At 43.7% G+C, this 22,093-nt stretch overlaps 1 protein-coding gene across 2 annotated transcripts in view; it reads right to left on the reverse strand.

Moving 5' to 3' along the window:
• lars2 (leucyl-tRNA synthetase 2, mitochondrial) overlaps positions 1-22,093 on the reverse strand; it is an 87,955-nt gene that overhangs the window by 52,607 nt on the left and 13,255 nt on the right. For both annotated transcript variants that reach the window (XM_079503049.1, XM_079503050.1), the window contains exons 3-6: positions 21,613-21,744; positions 6,200-6,291; positions 3,795-3,855; positions 1,619-1,708 (exon numbers count right to left, since the gene is read on the reverse strand). In XM_079503049.1, coding sequence (XP_079359175.1) covers positions 1,619-1,708; positions 3,795-3,855; positions 6,200-6,291; positions 21,613-21,744 — 375 coding nt within the window. The remainder of the gene's footprint in view (positions 1-1,618; positions 1,709-3,794; positions 3,856-6,199; positions 6,292-21,612; positions 21,745-22,093) is intronic.

Here is a 22,093-nt window from a genome sequence, read left to right on the forward strand (position 1 = left end):
AATTCGTAATTATTCCTTTGCAATTTAAATTATTTATATTTCAATACTGAGCAACAACAAAACTACGAATTTGATGCGTTTAATAAGAGCACAAATCAGACTGCACAGCTAGTCACAGAGTGAGACTACAGCGAGTCACCACTCACTCCCAACCATGTCATGATAAAAGAGATGATTACAGGCTCAGCCTGTAAACACAACAACAACAACCCGCGACATTCACAGAACAGGACACTGCAAGTCAGTCTGCAAGTTGACATGTTTATTTACCTGATTGCTCCTTCCGCAGTTCATCCTTACGCTTTTTCTTTAACTTTTTATCATTTCCTGAAGGATAAAGACGCTTCATGATTGAAGATGAGTTCCGTGAGATCTGTGTTGTTGTTGTTGTTGTTGTTGTCTTTTATATGCTACTCTCCCGTCCGTCCGAAACGACACCGAAGCAAAATAACACTTTGAAAGGGGGGCGTTTCCGTGTGGTGGAAATGTCTACTACGATAGGCCTGTCCTTGATTCTGATCACTAAGGTACGCTGTTGGCGGAAGATTTCACCATTGAGCAGCGTTACACTCACTGCGCAAATAACGTAAAAAGCCCCCACGGCTCCGCCCGCCCTGTGCTCACCGTTCCTTTCGTAACGTCGGTACGCAAATAACGTAGCACGCTCTTTGCCGACTTTGCGCAGGGCGAGCGGGGGCCTTTTGTGAATTCGGGGGCGGCGGGGGCCCTACGCAGCCTGCGTAGTCTGCGTTTAGGAAGAATCGCCTCTGGATTAATCTCCGTCAAATTAGTGATATGAAAACGGATCGCATCGCTCCACAGCCTAGATGCGCAATCCTCGGTGTTGCACAACAGTGAAAATGTTCCCTGCCCGTTTAGCCGACGACAACGAAAATCTTAAAACGTTAATAACTCTCTATAGCATAGAGTATATAAAAGGATAGAGACTGAACTGGCGCCAAGCTCGGCCCCCCCAGCTATTCATGTCAGTGGAAGTTGCTCAGTGGCGTTTTGAAGCACCCGGAAGACTGCCGGAAGTACCTCCTCATCCGGGGTGACGTAGGGAGTGATGGTCCTACATGTTAAAGCCCAGCTGCACGGGGTTTCCCGGTCATGAATACACGGGTCCGCCTGTAGTCCCTCCTCCTACCACTAGGGCCCAGAGCTTCAACGTTGAATAGCCTCACTGGCCCCTTGCTCTATAGTGGCGTGGCTAATGTTAGCTGCTACACACACATTCACAACAACATCCGGTCCGTCGGTAAAAGTGGTCCGGGCACCATAAACGATGGGCACATTTTATTAATGGATTAAATAGGCCCGGGCCCTTAAGGTGTTAACAGAGTTAAGTTACTTTATCTCTGAAGCCAGGTACCGCGTGCATGTCTCCTTGTAGTTTTGTAGTCTTTATCTCTGAAGCCAGGTACCGCGTGCATGTCTCCTTGTAGTTTTGTAGTCTTTTTCGGTACTCCGAATTCAATTCTGTGAAGTTTCTCAGAGAAATGTCAGTGTCTGAAAGTGTCTTTCATAAAACTGGTTTTAGAAGGGGTCTTTCAAAACGGGCCTCAGGTCTATATGGGTCAACGGCTATAGGCCATCGGCGCCCCACCAGACTTACCTCTTTCTGATAAGCCAGTCCTGCGTTGAAGAGCTTGACAAACAGGTACTGGGTCCACCGGTAGTAGTCTGGGGAACAGGTGGTCACTTCCTGTCAGATAGAGCTGTGGTCAGGACAATGGCATAGTAGGTACTGTAGCTACACACACAGGCCCACATGTACAGTATATCCTTGCTGTCGGGCAGAGCTCTTTTTTTTTTCCTCCTAAAATTAACATCACCCTACTTGAACTTACTAGCTAGCGTCACACTAAACTGACTAAAGCATCAAAAGTAACGGATCCACTAGCTTGAAATGCAAAGTGATGTGTTTTGAGCTTGTAGATCTGCGCATTTTGATGTTTTTGAATCCTGAAAAGTAACAGTTTTGGACATATGAGGTTTCCACCTGCCAGAGACGATTATAGTCGCTTTCTGGCGGAACCTTGTATGTTTCAAAACCGTTACTTTTCAAAAAAGAAAAAAAAAGGTCACAACACCAGTAAATACTGGTTTAAATATTTATAAAACCTAGAGAAAGCTTTCGAGATTTTCAAGTGGGCCCTGATTGAGCCAGAAAAGCTGGGAACCGCTGACTGAGCAAATATTGCCGATCTACACAATGCGAGACAATGACGCGGTTACTTGACGGCTTCTAATTCCGAATAAATACTACAGAATAAAATAATTTGGAAGTAATGTTTTTTGCTACGAGTTTACATGGGAAATGGTCATTCCGAATGAGTGTTTACATGGACGATACTTTTAAATCCCATCATTTCATTCCGCAGCAGCTTTGGGGCTGGGAAGGCTTCTGATTGGATAGGGGTGGGCATATATGTGTACGTCTTTACGTTTCCGCTGGGAAGGTGATCATCTCGTTTTGTACTTTATTAAAAGTCCGATTGGGTGTGAAAATGGGCAGCACGGCCAGGGCACGCAACACACTGATTATTATTGTATCAAGGGTTGCTCGTTATTTTTGAGAGAGAGAGAGAGAGAGACTGTTGAACACACACACACACACACACACACACTGACACACACACAAAGCAGTAAACTTTTCTGATGCGGCTCACAAGGCTATTATGGATTTCTTTGTGCATCGTCTTTGCACAATGCACGTACATTGTGTAAGAGGCAAGAGCTGACGTGTCCCATCTGTGGTCTTGTACATCGCATAATGTTATCTGCACGACAACATTGCGCGACGAAAGATAATCCAGGCTTGAACCCATAGAGACAGAGTTATTGAACGTGTGGCAGCCGCATCCATCTATGCCCTCATCATCATCATGGCATGGCATTAAATATATACCGGGCGCAACACTGTAAGCTGTATACCAGAGAATAAATTGGGTGTTTAATTCTAGATTGATTGAAGCTGCTCATCAATGCAAACTGCGCAAGCAGTTATGTTTCATCAACGTTTAGGTTGCAACTTGGAATAGGCAAGTTATATAAAAGTTTAAGGGGATAGGATAGATATGGACATTATAGCGATAATAGCGTATGCTTGAAACTGTGTGTGTGTGTGTGTGTGTGTGTGTGTGTGTGTGTGTGATCACTGATCAGCAGGCTGACAGAATTGCGCTCTCTCCTCCACTGTCTTTCTGTGAGTCCCCCGCTGCACTGTATAGTAGCAATCCATGCAGAATCTTGCAGATACAGCGCTAGCCTTGATCATGATCAACTCGGGATGGTTCAGATTGGATTTTGGAACACTCACAGATCATCAACAGTGGGATCATCCTCACTGCTGCTGCTCCACGTTTTTTGTGATTTTGGTTCTGCAAAATGCACGAAGAAAGGCGCTCTATGTGCAAACTCCTCGGAAGATATATTACCTTGGCGCGCGTTGGAAATGAGCGCCTTGGAAGCACCTTGAATTTGGAGCGCCTTGGAAATGAGCATGCTCAGAAAGACCAGAATGAACTTAAATCCGAATGAGTGTATACTTGAGTCCAATTTTCTCTCAATCGCATTCAACATCGGAATAATTCGGTCAGTTACATCAGAATGGTTTTTAAATCGCATTGAGCATTTTCATTCGGATTTAAGTTTTTGTAGGTGTTTACATGACAACTTTTAATAGGATTTAACTTTTATTCGGAATTAAAAGGGGGTTTCAGTCCTCATGTAAACGTACTCATTGTGAGCTTTACAAGGTCTCATATCTAGCCCCTACCCCTACTCACCCGGTCCCAGTTAAAGCAAAGCCCCAGGCTGTCAAGCTGCTCCCGCATGGAGGCGATGTTACTGCAGGAAGGGACAGGACGCAGGACAGAGAGAGGCAGCAATGAGGATCAAATGTGACAGAAAAAATTGGATAATTTATCGTTGCTGTCGGGTTAAAACCTCAGAAACGGGTTCCATGGTCGCAGGCATATTTCCTGTAGGCAGAGCCGACATAGCGGTGTTGTAACACCGCTATGTTGTATGTATGTTGTATGTTGTAGCACCTCTTCTACTACAGTGAATGGAAAAGTGACTGATGTTAGTCTGCTCAAACGTTACTCTTTTACCTGCTTTTTACTAACACTAACTTTATAAAGATGCCCAGAACATCGATGAACCTGTGGTGGCAACATTCAACTTTGGAGAGAAACGGAATGTCAAATACACCGCACCGCGGTGTCTGAGACCGGAGCTGGCTGAGAGGAAGCAGTGAAAGGTCCTGAAAGATATATAATGTCAAGGGCGCTTTCACACCTATTTCCATTCACTGTAGTAGCAACACCAGCTCAATTTGCGCAGTTGCGCGCTGAGCTAGTAGATAGTTACTATTACTAACTATAGGATAAAGTTAATGTGTATATTGCAGCTCATGAAGATAGATCAGCTGTCATATGATATATCAATATTCAATAGTGATTCCCCATTCCCGTAATAAAGATATTAGAACTAATTATTAATCCAGCCTCACAGTCACAACTGCTGACGCCCGACGGCTGTCGTCTATAAAGTCCGACTGTGTTGAACCGCACCGTGGTCCGTTTGGAAACAAACGAACCGGTCCCGGTGAAGTGCCCTTTCTTTCTTTTGTATGAACGCAAGGCTGCTGTACTTTATACAGTACCTCATACTATAAATGCTTAATAATGATAATAATACCGTAATAATAATGTATTTTTATTATTTATTAGGCTACTCAAGTCAAGTACATCAGTGCAGTGTAACAGTGACCAAATAGATTTGGGATTTATTTGACACATTATGATTATTATTATAATTTAAATTATGAGGTATAAAGTACAACAGCCTTGTGTTCATACAACAGAAAGCTTGGGTATTGTGTAAGACTGACATTATGTATCTTTCAGGACCTTTCACTGCTTCCTCTCAGCCAGCTCTGGTCTCAGACACCGCGGTGAGGTGTATTTGACATTCCGTTTCTCTCGTTGAATGTTGCCACCAGTTGGAGCAGCCATAAACTACACAGGTTCATCGTTGTTCTGGGCATCTTTATAAAGTTAGTGTTAGTAAAAAGCAGGTAAAAGAGTAACGTTTGAGCAGACTAACATCAGTCACTTTTACATTCACTGTAGTAGAAGAGGTGTTACACCGCAGCTATGTCGGCTCCGCCTACAGGAAATACGTTGCCTGCGACCATGGGATTAGTTTCTGAATGGGTCTATACACAACGTTTATGGAGGTAGGAGGTTTCTGCCCAACAGCAGGGACGACAAACAAAGTACACTTCAAAATGCTTAGTGTTAAAGCCACTGTAAGATTATATTTTTATTGTTAAATAAAGGGATACAAATCTGTATATTCCCATGCTAATCACCGATAGTGTTTGCACAGTAACAGGGTTCTCCTAGTCTCTCCAGCTCTTTAATAAACAGAAAACTCATACCAAACAGGCGAGAGAACTCATACAGGACACAGGATAATATAAGTGAAATTGGAAGTGATGAAGAAACAAAGAAATCAGCAGACCAATTTTCCAATTGTAACATATCAAATTTAAGCTAAAGAATGGTGATCCACCTGAAAATGTGTTTTCAGTTTACTATGGAGGTGGAGAGACTGGGAGAAACCGGTTGCTGAACAATATAGCAATGATTACTATCTTTTTTTCTTTTTTTTACCAAAACATATAATCTAGAGCAGTGGTTCCAGAAGTGGGGTCCGGGGACCCCCAGGGGTCCTTGAGGGAGTTCCAGGGGGTCCCCAGCTAAATGATAGTTTGAAAGCAAATGGACCCTAATGGTCCATTTGGTTCCATTTGTACACTCAGAGTTCAATTAACATTGATTTTACAATATAAATTAGGGTCCCAGAGATAGAAATGCCATTAAATGGGGGTCTGTAGACTAATGCATGTCAAATTGGGGGTCCTTGAAATTCAACGGGTTGAGAATCACTGCAAGAGCCGTAAAAATCTTCTCTTATGGGGGTCCCTGGAATATAATTTCAAATGGGGGTCCGCGGGCTAATTAGTATCAATTTGGGGGTCCGTGACATGAAAAAGTTCAGGAACCAAAACCACTGACCTAGAGTGTACAAATGAAACCAAATGGACCAATCAGTTAAATGGATACACTGCCTGACACGAGGCTTTACTGTGCAGGACGTGAATGACAGGACTTTCATGTACCTTTTCGTCCACTCCTCGGGATCGAGGCCTCTCTCGATAGCGGCGTTCTCCGCCGGGAGGCCGAAGGCATCCCATCCCATTGGGTTTAACACCTACGGATAAAAGCATGAGGATTGGCATGACCTTTTTTCTTCTTCACAAGGGCATCTTAAAAAGGTACAACCCAGCAGAACGTTTCGATGCACAGTAATACATCTGTGAGATCAGATTATTGCAATAGTGGGGTTCTAAACCTGTGGGTGGGTGGGGGGGGGGGGGGGGGGGGGGGGGGAGTCCCCACCTTATTTGGAGGGGGGTCCACCAGATGACTGAACCTTTATAATGATTGGATCTACAAGCGTTGTTTTTTAAGATTGGCTATTTTCACAACATTTATCTGTGAAACAGAGTCAAACTAAATGTATCTTGTATTTTCAGATTAGATTAGATTAGTTGTCTTTATTATCCACAAGGGAAAATTGTTTTGCTCAGGTCAATGCATACATTAGGACAATACATAAATATACAAATACAATACAACACCCAGCAAAGTACTATAATAATAAATAATAAATAAATAAAAATTGTACTTAAGATCAGCACTTAATTACTTAATTTATCGAGTGATTGATTGAAACCTGTGTATTCTCGAAAAGAGCATTGATGTAATTTTCATAATTTGAAATGCTGTCGAGATCACTCACACACACAGAAATCTAACAGTTACATAATACATATAGTGGGATAGGGATATTTGAAAACAGTTTATTGATGGGTTAAATTGTTCGTAGGATATTGGGACATTCTTTCTAGTGTGAGTTGTAGATTGTTCCATGAAACTGGAGCATCAAAACAACATTAGGTCTTTTGATCCGTGTTTTTCAACCTTCCGCCCAGGGTTTGAGAGAGAGAGAGAGAGGGAGAGAGAGAGGGGGGGAGAGCGAGAGAATAAAACGGAGAGGTTGAGAGCAGAGGAGTGTGAGGCAATGAAGTGGAGATGAGAAGCAAGGGGAGATGGAGAGAAAGAGATGGGGGTGTAAGAGAAAAACAAAGAGAAAGAGAGAGAGGTGCGAGAAAGAAAGAGAAATAGACAGACAGACAGAGAGAGAGAGAGAGAGAGAGAGAGAGAGAGAGAGAGAGAGAGAAACTGTATTGACTAACGACTCTGATGCCTAGCATGAATCGGTATCCTTGGTAACTGCCCGGGTCTAATTTGCAAAACTGAGTGCTATATGGCATTAAGCCTGTGGTTCTCAAAGTGAGGGTCCTTGAAGGGGTGCCAGGGGGTCTTGGCTATTCAAAAACAGCTGATCTACAAGCTTACCAGGCGATGCGAGCTCTCAAATGTGAAAACATTGTGAACATTTTTGAGTAATTTTGCACATTTTTAACAACACAAATCTTCTTTTCAGATGGGGATGTGGGGCCAAATACAACCATACCAATTTGGGGGTCCTTGACATGAAAATGTTTGAGAGCCAGTGCATTGCAGCTGTTGTTATTGATACCTCCCTGTGTGTTGTCACTGCTCTTGCATCCCATCGACTTAACACTGCGCCACCCGAGCACTAGAAATGAGCACAGTGCCGTACAGTACATGCGCAGAGAATGTTCAGTAAGGAAACAGAGTGCAGTTGCTGCTGGCCGACCATTAGTTGGTCTCAACTCCATGCTCGTACTCTTCATAATAGAGTGCCAAAGTCTGATGTCATTTCAAATCCTACCCGGTTTGTCTTTTTATTTCCCATTCTGAATTCTCATATACTTTTTTCACATTGTGACAGAGCAGCCTCTGTCAGAGTAATGTATGCTGTTCAACAATACACATTAATTGTATTTATGCTGTATTGTATGTTGTGACATTTGGATTCTCAGTCCCACAGAAGGTGCACATTCTGCTGTGACATGTGAATCTAACATACTTGTGTTTATCTATGCAGATGCTATAATTGGGAAGCTGCCTTGATTGCCTGAAGAGAGCTCTGATTGATTGCTTTAGGGGGAGCATCTTGGGTGTTGCTAAATGCATTGTGATTTGCTGACTGCTCAGCCAGGGGTGGAGTCAGGAGTCTATATAAAAGGGGAAATGGTTCAGTAGAGCAGGGATACTCAAATAGCTGAACATGTGGGCCACATTATGAAAATGGCAAGGGGCCAGGGGCCAGTTGATAAAATGACAACATTAATGTTACTTTTCATTTGCCTTATTTCCACATGACGTATGAAAAGACAAGTGCAATGTGCATTATTTTATGGCTTGCCCATTTTCTCTCTTTTGAATAATTATGTGCAATTAGTACATTCAACACAAACAACTGTTTCCATAAAACAAACTAACATAGGCTACTTCTGTATAAGTAGAATCATGAATAGGCCTATTTAATTTATGCAAAAGGAGGAGGAGAGAGAGAGCGAGGACATGTGTTTGTGGCTCAAACTTTGTCTAATATTGTTTTAGAGCAGTGGTTCTCAAACATTTTCATGCAAAGAGCAAAGGACCCCCAATATCTTCAATCTACAAAAATAATCCCAAAATCGCTTATAAACAGATTTGGCAACACTGGCCAGAAAGGACCAGTGTTGCTTCTTTTTGGCTTATTTTGTATAGACCTGGTTGCTTGTTTCTGCCATAGAGTTATACTGGCAACACTTCTGGCTTCTAGCTTTGTGGATATGAACGTGCTGCTCCTCGTCGCGTCTGTCAGTCCCAGCTCTGTGACTGGGAGATGGGACTGTGGATAGTCTGTGTCAGTCCCAGCTGAGCTCCGTGACTGGGAGATGGGACTGTGGATGGTCTGTCAGTCCCAGCTCCGTGACTGGGAGATGGGACTGTGGATAGTCTGTGTCAGTCCCAGCTGAGCTCCGTGACTGGGAGATGGGACTGTGGATGGTCTGTCAGTCCCAGCTCCGTGACTGGGAGATGGGACTGTGGATAGTCTGGAGTTAAATCCATATAAAAGTACCACACAAGTGAAAAGTATCGCGACTGTGACCGCAAGTTAGAAACTTGTGTGGCTATAATGAGGCACAGCCGTTTACAATGTGATGCAAAATTAACAGCGGGCCGTACGACAAGAGCAAAACTTTTGTGAAATATAAATGGAAGGCAGTTACTAGATATTACTCCACTCAGAGACTCAGCCATCTCTATAGCTCCAATCATCACCCACATATAGTAAACCTCTCCATCAAACAGGGACAGGTCCCCCAAGATTTCAAACTGGCCAAAGTAACCCCCTTGCACAAGAAAGGGAGTAAATTAGACCCCGGCAACTACCGCCCTATTTCTATTCTTAGTTCCATCTCGAAAGTGATGGAAAAAATAGTCTATGAACAGGTTGAAAAGTATCTTGCCACTAATAAATTATTGTACGAGTTCCAATCTGGCTTCAGAACATCCCACTCCACTGACACATGCCTTCTCTATTTGAGCGACCACATCAAACAAGAGGTGGACGCTGGCAAATACTGCGGCATGGTCATGCTGGACCTCCAAAAGGCTTTTGACACCGTGAACCACTCCATACTGGTTAACAAGCTAAAAGCAATTGGTTTCGATAGCACATCAGTGAGCTGGATGCAATCCTACCTGGAGGGGAGAGAACAGATGGTGGAAGTGAACGGAACACTGTCCCCCCCCCCCCTCCCAGTGAGCTGTGGCGTTCCACAAGGAAGCATACTAGGGCCTCTACTGTTCCTAATATATGTAAACGACATGACTTCAGCTTGTGACTGCAACTTGTTCCTGTTCGCAGATGACTCAGCACTGCTGGTCTCGGACAGGGACAAACTGCAGGTTGAAAATGCCCTCAGCTCTGAACCTGAATCTGCACCTGGCTCGCTGATAACAAACTATCTTTACACCTGGGAAAAACTGAATCCATTCTCTTTGGCTCTAATAGTAATCTCAGCAAGGCAAATGGCTTCTTGGTTAAAGTGGGTGACAATGTTATCACACGTAAAGATGAAATTACCTACCTAGGTTCCATCCTGGAGGCTAATCTTTCCGGTGATAAAATGGCCGCCAACGTAATCAAAAAGGTCAACCATAGAACAAGATTCCTTTACAGGATCTCCTCACTGGTCAACAAAAACACCTTGAAGACCTTAACAGGAGCCCTTGTACAGGGTTTCTTTGACTATGCATGCACCTCCTGGTACCACAGCACCTCAAAGGCCCTTAAAACCAGGCTCCAGACTTCCCAAAACAAACTGGTCAGGCTCCTACTTGACCTAGGCCCCCGAACCCACCTCACCCCTGCCCACTTCGACAGGCTGGAATGGCTTAGGGTCGACGACAGAGTACAGCATCTTGCAATGGGTCTGGTCCACAAGATTCGATACACCACCAAGATACCCATGTACCTGTCTAGATACTTCCTTAATGTTAACGAAGTCCACACCCACAACACCAGAGGGAGTGCAACGAACCATGTACAACCCAGATTCGGCACAAACAAGGGACTAAATTCTTTTCGCTCCTATGCCACCAAAATGTGGAACGCCCTACCAACTGTCATTAAGACATGCGAATCCCTTGACTCTTTCAAAACCGCTCTCAAAGGGCACCTACGGACGGCTGCAATTCGAAACTGGCCCCTGTAAAATCGGAATCCCTCAAACACGAACGCAAGGACAACACAAGAGACGGTCGCGGCCACACAGCCAACTCAAGGTATGGCCACTGAGCCGAATTGGGGACCCAACGCAAGGACAACACAAGAGACGGTCACGGCCACACAGCCAACTCAAGGTACGGCCACGGAGCCGACTTGGGGACCCAACGCAGCTCCTCCAAGGAAAACAAACAAATTAACGGAGCTGAACGTGAATCCCCCCCACCGCCCACCCCTTTTTTTCCCCTCACTGTATATGTTTCTTTTCCCTTTTTACCTCCTTTATGATGAATTCCTGTTCTGTCTATAGAAGTGTCTATTTGTACGTCTCTAAATGTTTTGATGATTTGAACATGGTGGACCCTATTGGAAACAAGTGTAATGCTTAATTGGGTCGTCCACTCACAGTTAACAGCCTTTGTATTGAGTTTGTGCTTGAAATGTACTGTAATTCTGCAAACTGTTAATAAATTCTTCAATCAATCAATCAAAACATCCTAACAAGGGGTCTGAGAAGGGAGTGCATTGCAAGGGGGGCTTTGACAACGGACGTGTTCAGAAATAGCGCACTGAGCGCACTGTGCAATGCAAACGAATAGGCCAGTGTGCTCCGGTGCGGTATTTCCGAACGCGCCCGAACAGAGGCGTGTTTGTCAACCCAGATATTTCATGGTGCTGGATCGATACAGCAGCCTTTCTAGAGAAGAAAAAAAACACCACTAGCCCACATTAAACTAAAGACGTTTTCAAGACGTTTTGGCCATTATCTCTGGAACGGGAGGTCCAATTAGCTCAGTTGAAAGTGTGTTGGATACGTGACAATCAGGACATTAAGCACGTTGGACTGGCGGGCCAGAGAGCGGTTTTGACTCTTTCAAAACCGCTCTCAAAGGGCACCTACGGACGGCTGCAATTCGAAACTGGCCCCTGTAAAATCGGAATCCCTCAAACACGAACGCAAGGACAACACAAGAGACGGTCGCGGACACACAGCCAACTCAAGGTATGGCCACTGAGCCGAATTGGGGACCCAACGCAAGGACAACACAAGAGACGGTCACGGCCACATTAAACTAAAGACGTTTTCAAGACGTTTTGGCCATTATCTCTGGAACGGGAGGTCCAATTAGCTCAGTTGAAAGTGTGTTGGATACGTGACAATCAGGACATTAAGCACGTTGGATTGGCGGGCCAGTCAAAATCGCGGGCCGGAGTTTGAGTATCACTGCAGTAGAGAGAAGGCTGCCATGGGGAGAGGTTGACTCCAGTACCTCTCTGTTTAAGTTATGTTGAGTGTTGTTTGAGTTCTTCTTTTCTTCAGTTATATGTTGTCCAGGCATAAAACATATTAAACTTTATTTTTACGTTTCGTCCTCATGTCCAGTATGTCATTTTAAAGGTTTTATTACTGACAAACAGCCGATCCACAATCCCACTTGGTAACACACATCGTGCTACATAAGAACGCGCTAATATTACTGCCGCCAGAAACGGATGAGCGACTGACTGTCGTAAACGATACAGAGTCATCTCCCAGACAATATCGCAAAGAGAGTTTGTTTATTTTTGGACCACATTGCTTATATGAGACGATTTTAAGATGTTATTCTCCATAGAGAAGTTACATCCGCGAAACCAGGGGAACCCACTGGTCCGTCCAGGCGAGGAGAGGAGAACGGCAGGTACACAGGAGACTCCCTCCCTGAAAAATGATAAACATCAGATCCACTGCACGCTGCGGCTCATTAAAAGTGACACGGTGCTTGCTTATTAAGTGTAAACACTCTCGTCTAATGGGCAGAAAGAGAAGTGATGACATTATGTTGTTTCCAAGGGGACCCTCTGAGACGGACAGGCGATGACACTTCAACCATTTTCAACATCATCTTTCATATTGGTCGTCCTCAATAATCGTCGTTGTTGGCCAAAACCACCATAATCGCCGTCGTTGGCTAAAGCCAGGCCGCTCATATTTGAGCGGCCTGGCTTTGTGTGTCCCCCGTGACATCATGTGGACTAGATGTGGAGTCTATGGACACATTTGTCGGCCAAGTCAAAGGCAAAATACATTTACTATGACGCGGTGGCTGCCACATGACCGTGACGTCATGTGACGTCATTTTTGAGTGGTGTAAACCACTCCTACAACTGGCTTTGTTAGTGCAGAAAAAATGAGCATGGTTGCTATGTTCACCCTGTTCACCCGGGTGTGATTTCATTACGTCAGACATGATTTGAGTGGTGTAAACCACTCCTACAACTGGCTTTGTTAGTCTGTGCAGAAAAAATTAGCATGGTTGCTATGTTGACCCTGTTCACCCGGGTGTGATTTCATTACGTCAGACATGATTTCATTACGTCAGACATAGCCATAAGACCTTACACCACTCAGTTCACACGGGTGTGATTTTTTTTTTATACTGTATAAACTTTTTAAGCCACTGTGGGCCTAAAAGGCGATTATTTTACATGGCTGTGTTGTTGAACACATACACAATAAAAATAATAGTACTTAAGAAGAAAACAGGCAAGTCATACGGAGACAAGATGCGCTGACAGCCACACCGTTGTATATTTCCAGGATATTTTTTGCGGGGTGCGACAGTCGCCGGGGTGTAGCTCTGTGCGAGCACATGTACGAGAAGCCAATGAGAAGCAGTGCTGCCAGATTTTGCGAGAGAAATAAGCAACCAGGTCTATGAAAACAAGCCCAAAAGAAGAAGTGACCATAGACAAAACCACGAGCACTTTAACCCTATATAAATCAGATCAAAACAGTCGATCGATGCGTTGTGAGCTTGTAGATGTGCTATTTTTTGTTTTCTTTCTTCTTTAAAAAAAATCGTACACTGGCACAAAATATGTTTAGATCAGGGGAGGGGGGGGGGGACAAATGCATATAAATCTGGGGGTCCTCGACATGAAAATTTTTGAGAACCACTGGTTTAACAACATATAATAAGCCCAAAAAAACACAACCACCAAAATTTACAAGCGACTATACAGGAAAAACTAGCCCAATGTCGCTTAGAATTATCTAGTGCCACAGCAAAAAAAAAAAAAAATTAAAATAATTGAATTTGAAAAATGTAAAATAAATGAATAAAAGGTAGGTTTTGCGCAAGGATGTGTACAGTATATAGGACAGTTGCATGGACGCAATGTAGTGCGTTGTATTTCCTATATTTGCGCATGGAGAGATTTGTGCAAAGAATGGTTTGGTAGAAAAAGATGAACGGATAAACGGGTCCCCCCACCCCCTTTTCAATTGGTGTAGAAGGAAATAAGTAGACCTGGCAACACTGACGGAGTTCCTCTCGAACAGATGCTGAGCGGATGTTATTATCCTCCCGTGCAGGAGGGAGGGAGCCTCCAATCACGTGTGACGGCGGCTGTCGCCACACCAAGCGACAGACATCGCCTGGGGAGTCTCTCTGTGTCGCTACGGTGGGAGATACACTCCACTTGATCACATAACTACAGTGGTGGAAGAAGTCTTTTACTTTAAAGCAGTGGCTCTCAAACTGTTTCATGTCATTCGGCCACGGACTCCCATCTGAAAAGGTTTTGTGCCCCCGCCCCCTCCCCCATACCAAAGAGATTTGCGTTAGAAAGTGAAAACTTTCAAGATTTTTTCAAAAATGTTCAGAAATCTCAGCACTGTGAGCTTGTACACTTATACGTATATAAAAAAAAAAATAGCCAACGTATAAAATATGGATAAAGGGGTTAAAATGATGATGACGCTTTATTTCTTTATCCGAACACAGACGTTATCAAATGTATAATATCATAAAGGATTCAGAGACACATACCTGACAGAATGGCCTGGCTGATTTGTTTCTTTTTGGAACACAGTTCTATGACACGTTCTGAGATTTCTCTATGGGGATTTTCAGTCGAAAAAACACTTCCGTGACCCCAGGGGTAGTGGGAGTGACGTCAGGACGTTGGTACTCTATTGTACCTTGCCGAGTAGATGAATGTTTGAATCGAGCACACAACTGTGCAAAGCATCAGCCTTTAAACAGAATCGCAGCGTGTGCATTATGTCCACCTGCGCACGCAAGCACGTGAGCTCTGCAGAACCCCTCATGGGTCTTTTGCTTTCGCTGTGCGGACAAATAAAACACAGATACCCACATTAAGCACCTGCCGGCACACACTAGCCAGTGGTGGCACGTATTCAACTGATGATTTATACTTCGTCGTATTAAGACGTCAGACGCCAAGGTACCTGCTCTAAATAAATAAGCTCGCAACTGTCGTGTTTTGTGTTCCAAGGTTGTAGGTCTGCCCATTTTCAGCATTACAGTTTTCTGCTTTTTAAGCGTTAGTCATTTCAGGCAAACACTGGGAGACAAAAAAAAACGATTTGTTTTTGTTTGTCTAGGCAGGACACCAACCACCGTCGAGTTCTCAACATTGCTCCAATCTAGCGCACCTCCTCTATTCCACGGTGCGTGCCTCTCACTCCGTCTCTAACCATCCATCAATCCATCTCTCCACTTCCTGTGAGGTACTGTAGAAACATGCCGATTACAGAGCAACGACGGGAGCACTAGCCTGAAACAGACTCCACTACACTGCACTACAAACAGTGATAAACACTTTCACGGCCTATTAGGCTACAGTCAGTGTTCAGGAGAGGAGAGTGGAGGAGAGGTAGTGAGAGATAATGGGCCATTGGGCCATTACTGTCATGTAAGGCTGTGGTTTTCAACCAGTGGTCCGGGGACCAGGAGGTTCCACGTGGACCCCAGCTTAATCATAATGATGGAGTTGATAACCAAATGGACCATTAGTAGATCTTTAACTTTTGTTTACTCTTAAGTAAAGACACAAGTAAGACGCGTAAACGTGGGAAGCGAAAGAAACTGGTGTGGCAGTCTGACACACACACACACACACACACACACACACACACACACACACACACACACACACACACACACACACACAGAGACCTCTGTATCTTTCCAATTTCAGTTGCCCTCTGGTGGCGGGCGGGTGGTGTTACAGCGTGAGACACACACAGACACACAGACAGACAGACAATTTTGGCCAGCTTCTATAGTTAGTGATCACTTCGTTCGCAATTACTTAAGTCTAGTAGTCTACACAATTGGAGAACGAGAAGAAAGTGAGTTGGGAAAGTCTTGGGTCTGAGAGGCTAAATCTCATCAAATGGTGGTCTGTGGCTCAAATGCCCAATAAATAATAGACCTTGATAAGAAAAAGGTTGAAAACCAGTATAGGTATGTGAGTGATTAGCACGCTTTAAGAAGGAAGCAAGAGCAAGCACTCAGTTGAATAGTTCCATGTAGTGATGCAACGGGTGCACGGTTCTGGAAGGTATACACTGAAGGAATAACTACCAGCACTCACGTTATCCGTTAGGATTCTTGTTTTATTTCAGTTTTCCCCCAGCAGGTGTAACAAACAGACAGACGGACGTTTCGGCCGGGTGGCCTTCTTTCTTCTTCCGTTTGTTACACCTGCTGGGGAAAACTGAAATAAAACAAGAATCCTAACGGATAACGTGAGTGCTGGTATTTATTCCTTCAGTGATTAGCACGCTTCCCTTTCATCTGGGGTAACAGCTTTTATACATGTACATATACGGTAAAGGTTGGTTACCAAGGGCAACCATGTATGATTAATTCTTTCATCACCCAACCGTAGCCTTATTCAGTCACAAACGAGGTGAAAACAAGCATTTGATCAAATATGGCATGCGTGGCATCCAATCCATGATTGGCACGGCAAGATCCTTCTATAAGCCAGGTTGCTTACAGCGACAGCAGCCGCCCTGCAATGATTGGTCAGCTGTCATAGCAGTCCACCAGTTTATCAATTATCACCCTGTCTCTCTCTCTCTCTCAGTGCTTTTTATCACTCCCCTCAGCCTGGTCAAATTTAATCTGGCTATGTGATAAACAGAAAAATACCATCTTTCAGCTTTATGTCATTTTTTACTGGACGCTTTTATCAGGCTAAGCACCCCTTAGCAGAGAGAGATGAAGCTCTCTCTCATTCATATATATACACACACAGTATATACTCTCTGTGTGTGTGTGTGTGTGTGTGTGTGTGTGTGTGTATATATATATATATTAAAAAAAACCTTCCAAGGAAGGGACTGCACACTCCAGGGAACAGAGACGGACAACTTACTGCATCAACTTCTTTATTAGCACAACGCATTTCGCCGTGAGCATAGCACCTGGCGAAGCGTTTCGCCGTGCTAATAAATAAGTTGACACACACACAGTGTGTGTGTGTGTGTGTGTGTGTGTGTGTTTGAGAAATTGTGTTTGATAAACTCTTCCATGCAACTTAATAAGATAAGAGGCTTTCAAGCTACAGTAGCTCACCATATTTAGCCGAGCGAGAGATTGAGATATTTGAGAATCAGTATTGCAGTGCAGCTTCTTAGCTTCTGTATGTTTACCAGCACTATCAGTGCTGCGTACTATTTTTACAAATTACCTTTGCTAATAAATATTCCTATCACCCGGCACGGCGGCACCCCATCTGCAGAAGCATATAGGGGACTAGGGGCCCGCAAACACAGCTTGCGTTTAGGGGTGTCACGATTACATTTTACTTGACGATTAATTGTCACACAAATTGTTTGGCCGTTGAACATGTGAACATAATAACAATTACATTTCTGTTTGGCTTTTATGATTCGTAACCAAAAGGTGCATGAGGGCAGATATGACACATAACATAGATAAGATAATTTAATAACTTGGTGGAATGGTGGAAACAGCCAAACTACAAGCTCAAAACACATCACATCATGACGCGTTTTGAGTATGCTAAAACAATTGCTATTATCTCAAATAATCGCGATTAGAAGATTATATAATAATTGTGACAGGACTACTTGCGTCTAGCTGCCAAAGGCTATTAGCAACCGCCAACCGGACAGGACAGTTCAATCACTTAGTTTGATGCTTTCTAATGGCTTGGCAGTGATGGGGTGCCTGGTGGCTCTGCCAGCCCATGCATGGGACCACATTGCTCCTTGTGAGCCGTAAGACCCTGAGTTCAATCAAATCCAACTCCCATAGTGTCTTGCATGTCTCTCTCTTCACTCTGACCTTGTTTCGTCTGTCTCTATACCAGTGGTCCTCAAACCACTCATCTCAGGGCACCTCTGATGTATTCATCCACAGCACCCCAACAATTTTGACAATTGACAACTTTTGGTGTAGGGTAGCAGCACCACTCCAGCTGAAGCCATACATTACAAATAGGGGTTCGAATATGATCACCATATTTTCCCCCTCATGAATGGCCATGATCGATCTTGTATTTTATCTAAATTCCGGTGTTGTATTTATTTAGTCATTAAAATAGAGCTTTTACGTTCAGGGTATTCATGGGCATGTGATGTCATGTCACAAAGATGAAAATCAATATTATACTATAGATCTTATTTACTTTTAACACAGCCGACGCGAATCGCGTATCAATACGTTATCAATTAATCAAACGTCGGGTGCGAATCACGTATCAATACGTTTCAATCACTTTTTTATAGCATACTTTCATTCATCTTTTTACCCACCCGGACAATGAAGAACCATCGCCCTATCATTGCTGCTTAGTCCCGCTCACGTGATCAGAAAAAAACAAACAAAAAAAACAAACCCCTCCCCTCCTGAAAACAGGAGGGCGGGCCGCTTTACGTGTAGAAGCCAGTGTAATGGCTGCGCCCATGCCGATCCAGTCGGTGTGTGAAAAGAATCAAATTTCACCTAACCTCGCCTCACCAGGCTTTCCACCTCGGCTCGGACATTTGATTCCCCCCTCCCCTCCTGTTTCTCCAGGAGGAGGATCTTGCGAGGGGGTACATGCTCTCCTCTGTCTCTCGGAAAAAAACATGATGAACGCTGAACGGAACGCTGCCTATTGCCTAAACACATATGCACCAGATCGGCATTGCAATGCATAACATCTGCAACACACATGGACATATGCATGTTTCCTTCTTCATACTGTAGCGACCAAACGATCCCCGAGCCTACAATACTACGAACTAACCACAGTATCGAGGGGCCGCCACGACAAGACAGTGTTCCGTTGGTGGATCACGTATCGCCATGCAGAGCCGTCATAATCGGAGATCGCTCAGACGTGTGATTGTAACGCTTTTTTATTCATTATAATTGTAGTGATAAGACCGCAATGAACGCGTCGGGGACGTAATCGACCCGGGTGTAATGTATAACGAACTTTTCCGCGACCTAAACCGTGGTGTTGTCATCTGTGGAAGTCATTTTTTCCTTCTCGTCGACATCACAGCCGGGTGACGCTTTTTTTTCCCCTCCATCGCCCCCAAGCTGCATGCCCATAGCCTGGCTTGGCCAGCCTCATAGCGGGGATTCACTGAAGATTCTTCCCCGGAGGAAACATCAGTGAACCCTCGCTATGAGTCTGGCCGTGCCAGGCTAGCATGCCCAGGCATGTTCCCCTACACTAGCTTGAAAAACAAAATCAGCTGATGACAACGCGTCTCACCGTTATACTATAGTTCTGAACCGAACGGTGGAATGGGACTTTTTATAGCCGTACGGATCAAGACTTTTGCTGCCCAATGTGCCCATGACCCCCCCCCCCCCCCCCAGCCCCCAATGTTACTGCGATCAAAACAATGAAAGCAGTGAGATAGATTAGGCGAGGCGGCAATCATCATCAAAAAGAAAGCATAGTTATGAAGGTTTATAGTCAGACATTGACAGGCAGATATAACAATAAACACAATAAATATGCTATACATCCTATACATCGAATGAAAGCCCTGAATGTGTACTTTTACGAGGAAAAGAGTAAACATTGATCCCATGTACAGTTTGTCATAAATTGGATACTGGGTGGATGCACATTGCGCCCACCAGATATAACTGCAGAGAAGACATGGACCCGAACTCAATATTCACAAAATAAGGCCTATAGCGACATATAAATACTATATACCGTATGAAACAGAAGACTCTCTGCTTTCATAAGAAAAAAAACTTCTACTGTAGTAATAATAAAAATCACACCCATGTGAAGTGAGCGGTGCAACTGTTCTCTACAGTTGCACCGTGCAACTATAAAGAACAGTTGCACCGCTCACTTCACAGGGGTGTGATTTTTATTATTACAGTAGAAGTTTACAGACCAAACTGTAAATAAAAGGTTTACATGACTTTCTGTCTCAGTCCGTATATAGCGAGCTGTAGTGAATAAGTACAGAACAGTTGCAACGCTCACTTCACAGGGGTGTGATTTTTATTATTACAGTAGAAGTTTACAGACCAAACTGTAAATAAAAGGTTTACATGACTTTCTGCCTCAGTCCGTATATAGCGAGCTGTATTGAATAAGCAGAGAACAGAATATGGGACAGAGTTGCACCACTCACTTCACATGGGTGTGATTTTTATTATTACTACAGTAGAAGTTTTTTTCTTATGAAAGCAGAGAGTCTTCTGTTTCATACGGTATATAGTATTTATATGTCGCTATAGGCCTTATTTTGTGAATATTGAGGAGTTCACGTCCATGTCTTCTCTGAAGTTATCTGGTGGGCACAAGCTGCATTCAATAACCAATTACTGTCTAACTGTAGATGGGATCAATGTTTACTGTTTTCCTCGTAAAAGTACACATTCAGGGCTTTCATTCGGTGTATAGGATGTATAGGATATTTATTGGGTTCAATTTTATATCTGCCTGTCAATGTCTCTGACTTTAAACCATCCATAACTCTGCTCGCTGTTCAAGATAACCACTTCCAGGCAAATGCAGGTGTTGCAAAAAGGTCAATATCTCCAGAATGGAACATGGTAAAATCAAAATGTATTTTTTTAATTGAAGTGGACAAGTTCAGCTTTCTTTTGATGTATGCGTGTGATTCTCGCTATAAGAGAACATTTTGCTGTGGGCCCCCGAACAAGGCCTTTGTGCAATGTTAAACGGTAGCAACATCCAAATAGGCCTGTCGAGATCTTGTAGCAATCAAAGTGTTAACACTCGCATAGTAAGGCCAGGTACCACACAAGCTGACTTCAGGTCAAAAAGACCCTTTTCCTGCGATGTTATTGGCTACCGTCTCCAGAAGCTTTGACACCTTCAACCCCCCAACCTTCAAACCTCCAGACAATGGGCTGTCTGGAGGTGTGAAGTCCACTCCTGTGAAAACGAATAGGCAGAGATGGTATAAGTATGCCTAAATTCATATTTCGAAAATGTTGATTGATTGATGTTGATGATTGTTGTTGATTTGAATCGAATAATTAGGAAGTTATCTAAGGGGAACTTTCTGAGATCGCCCACAGCGTACAGATTTGCAGTATGCTGAAAATTGAAAGTGGTTAATTTGAAAAGTACTAACAATAGCTTGTGAGTACAACGGCTCTATTGGAACACAGGCTCTTTTTTTAGTTTGTCCAACGGTTTTGGACATACAAGGTTTCCGACTGACAGTAACAGTAGGCTACGTTTAGTCCATCTGTCATGCGGAGGTGTACTCAGTGTTCATTTCATCGACTAAAACTGTGACAAAAAAATGTTAGGGAGGGATAACTAGATAAGAGATCCAGTAGAACTATAGTAAGACAAGTCATTTTATTCTTGGTTGCACACAGGTGTTACGCTCCACTATTACTCGTTGTTGTGAGCTTGACCTATTTTTGGCATGCAGCCAAGTACAAATCAGGCATTACGACAGGATAATGGCCCGCCAAGATAAATGTTAATAGACTAATTGACTACAATCTTCTGATATTTAGTAAAAAAAAATTACATATTTGTTACCTGGTGTCCTCTCATCCTTTGGAAGTGTCCGATGGTGTCACTTATGGTGTAGACACGCACATGTCCCATGTGCAGACGACCTGACGGGTACGGAAACATTGAGAGGACATAAAACTTCTTCCTTCCAGAGCCCTGGGGGAAAAGCAGAGGTGTTGTCAGTGGGGAATGTTGAATGGAAGGAGTAGGACAAAGCCTCTCTACTACATCCTCCCGGTGGGGTCTCCTCAAAAGAAGGAAGGAAGGAAGTCAAGCCACCATATTATTTTGTCTGCCACTAGCTGTTAGCATAAATAATAATAATGGATTTTATTTATATAACACACTTTACATTCATGAGAATCTCAAAGTGCTACAGAAAATGAATAAAAACAGAAGAAACAACACCGTTAAAAACATCTAATAGAACGGGAACACTTTTTAAACATAAGGGCAGGGCTCACTCTTGAAAGTGTCGACTGACTGTGGGGCTCTCAGGTGGGCG

The sequence above is a fragment of the Electrona antarctica genome (assembly GCF_951216825.1).
Source record: "Electrona antarctica genome assembly, chromosome: 6".
In the NCBI taxonomy this organism is placed as follows: Eukaryota; Metazoa; Chordata; class Actinopteri; order Myctophiformes; family Myctophidae; genus Electrona; species Electrona antarctica.